The 1,792-nt window shown below is 47.2% G+C and overlaps 1 protein-coding gene across 1 annotated transcript; it reads right to left on the reverse strand.

Moving 5' to 3' along the window:
- Nucleotides 1-91: 91 nt before the first annotated feature.
- On the reverse strand, nucleotides 92-1,365 carry LOC121918595 (uncharacterized protein F54H12.2-like; the record flags this gene model as incomplete). The annotated part of the gene is made up of 2 exons (XM_042444616.1): nucleotides 1,296-1,365; nucleotides 92-992 (listed from the first exon to the last, which is right to left on the reverse strand). Coding segments are annotated over exons 1-2 (971 nt in total), but the record flags the coding sequence as incomplete, so codon positions are not given.
- Nucleotides 1,366-1,792: the final 427 nt, after the last annotated feature.

The following is a 1,792-nucleotide window of genomic DNA, read 5'->3' on the forward strand; positions in this document are numbered from 1 at the left end:
GAGGATGTTTCTGGTGTGGTTGATTTCAATCACATTGTCGAACACTCTATACAGGATCATATTAATAGTATTTGGCAGGGGATGAGCAAACCGGATCTCGGCTCTAAGGTTTCCCGTTTTTATGAGAGAATAGTGGTCAGCGCAACTCTGTCCCAGAGACAGGTCAAAGCCGTACAAGGTATAACCTTTCGAAAACTCATTACGATTAATTAGAAGGGACTGGTCTTTCATTTCTTTCCCCGTCACTTGTACCAGCTGCATGAACTCCCTCACACACTGACCCAGAAGATAATTGGGTTGGAGGGGCTTCGATGGTACTTGAACCTCATCGACGTATAGGGCCACAAAATTAACGTTGAAGTGTTTGAAATTGAAGGAGTTTTGGGAGTAGTCTCCACTAAAAGCGGCACTGTTGACAAATCCTATGACAAGCTGCTTAGGCAGCTGTCCCAAGAAGAGGTTTTCCTGGTTGCATATGAGGCTTCCTCCAGGTATACTGAACACCTTCATCCTCACATGCTCGATGGGGTACTTGGCGTTAGCGGTAAGCAGAGCTTCTGCATTGCCCAGGCGGACAGCCGGTGAAACTTTCACCCGCTTTACAAACAGGGCAGCGTTCAAAATATGCACTTTGTAATTATCAACTAAAGCGCCGCTCATCAGACAAAACTTGTCCTTGCTGCGGGTGAATTTAATTTTCACATCCACGCCATTCAGCAACATTTTATCCTGAAAGAACAAATCGCTGTGCAGAGGGGCCATCAGATCCCATTTGCAGCTGCCGGCTGTTTGAGCCGCCCTAGCTCTAAATCCACTGTTTCCTGCATCTGTCAGGAGAGTTTGATCCATCAGTTCAGCCATGAACTGGGTGCTCAGGGTGTCGCCGCTGTAATTCAGAATTAGTTCCATCATTGCCCGGTACGGGTAACAGTTATTGCTCAGAGTGATCAGCCGGTTTCCCAGGACGACATCAAGTTGAGAAAAAAGAGAGGCTATGGGGTAATTGATTAAGGCCACTCAGGTATAGTGGTCAATATCGGAGTCGTCCTCTTTCGTTATTTTACAACAGATGTATAAAAGGGTGTTGTTTAGATCGATGTAGTCTTCGCAGTTTCCCATGATATAAAAATCCAGTGGCGCGTTGGGGAAAGGGCTGCCAAAGGCGGGACCTTGATATACGTACTGCTCTCGATGCTGGTTTGGGTTGGAGATAATTGAAAGAGATCCAATTCAGACTTGGCGCATTCTTCAGAGGTTCCTGAATGAATGCCATCTTAAATTCCTTTTCGCCTCACCCTCTTTCTTCAGCGCAGCTTTCTTCTTCACCGTCTGCCGCTTCTGAACCTTTGTTTGCCACACCGCCATCCTTTTTAAAGGCACCGGCGGTCCCCACCGCTGTTGAGATGCCTTGCGCTTCCCCCCGCTCCTTCTTTTCAAGTAGGCCACCCCGAGCCCTCCTGGGGTTGCATTTTCTCCATAACTCTTCCCACAACGTCCCCCGCAATGTTGTTTACAGCCTTCTTAACGTGAGGTTTGATCAATTCCAGACCCTGCCTCAGAAAAGGAACAGCTTTTCGAAAAAGCCCATGAAATATTCCTCCCAACCCCGCTCCATACCTATGAAACTGGGCATTCCTTGTCTGGCCTGAGCCCTGTAGTAGGACCTGTAAGCGTCAATGTCCCCATAGTATTTTAACACAACCATTTTAAAAGTTAAAGATAGGCTTTTCTGGGCCGAAAGTGCAACCTCACTATCACCTTCCCAACACGAAATGGCACGTGTCTGTTTAAA

The sequence above is a fragment of the Sceloporus undulatus genome, unplaced genomic scaffold (genome assembly GCF_019175285.1).
Source record: "Sceloporus undulatus isolate JIND9_A2432 ecotype Alabama unplaced genomic scaffold, SceUnd_v1.1 scaffold_18841, whole genome shotgun sequence".
Lineage (NCBI taxonomy): Eukaryota > Metazoa > Chordata > Lepidosauria > Squamata > Phrynosomatidae > Sceloporus > Sceloporus undulatus.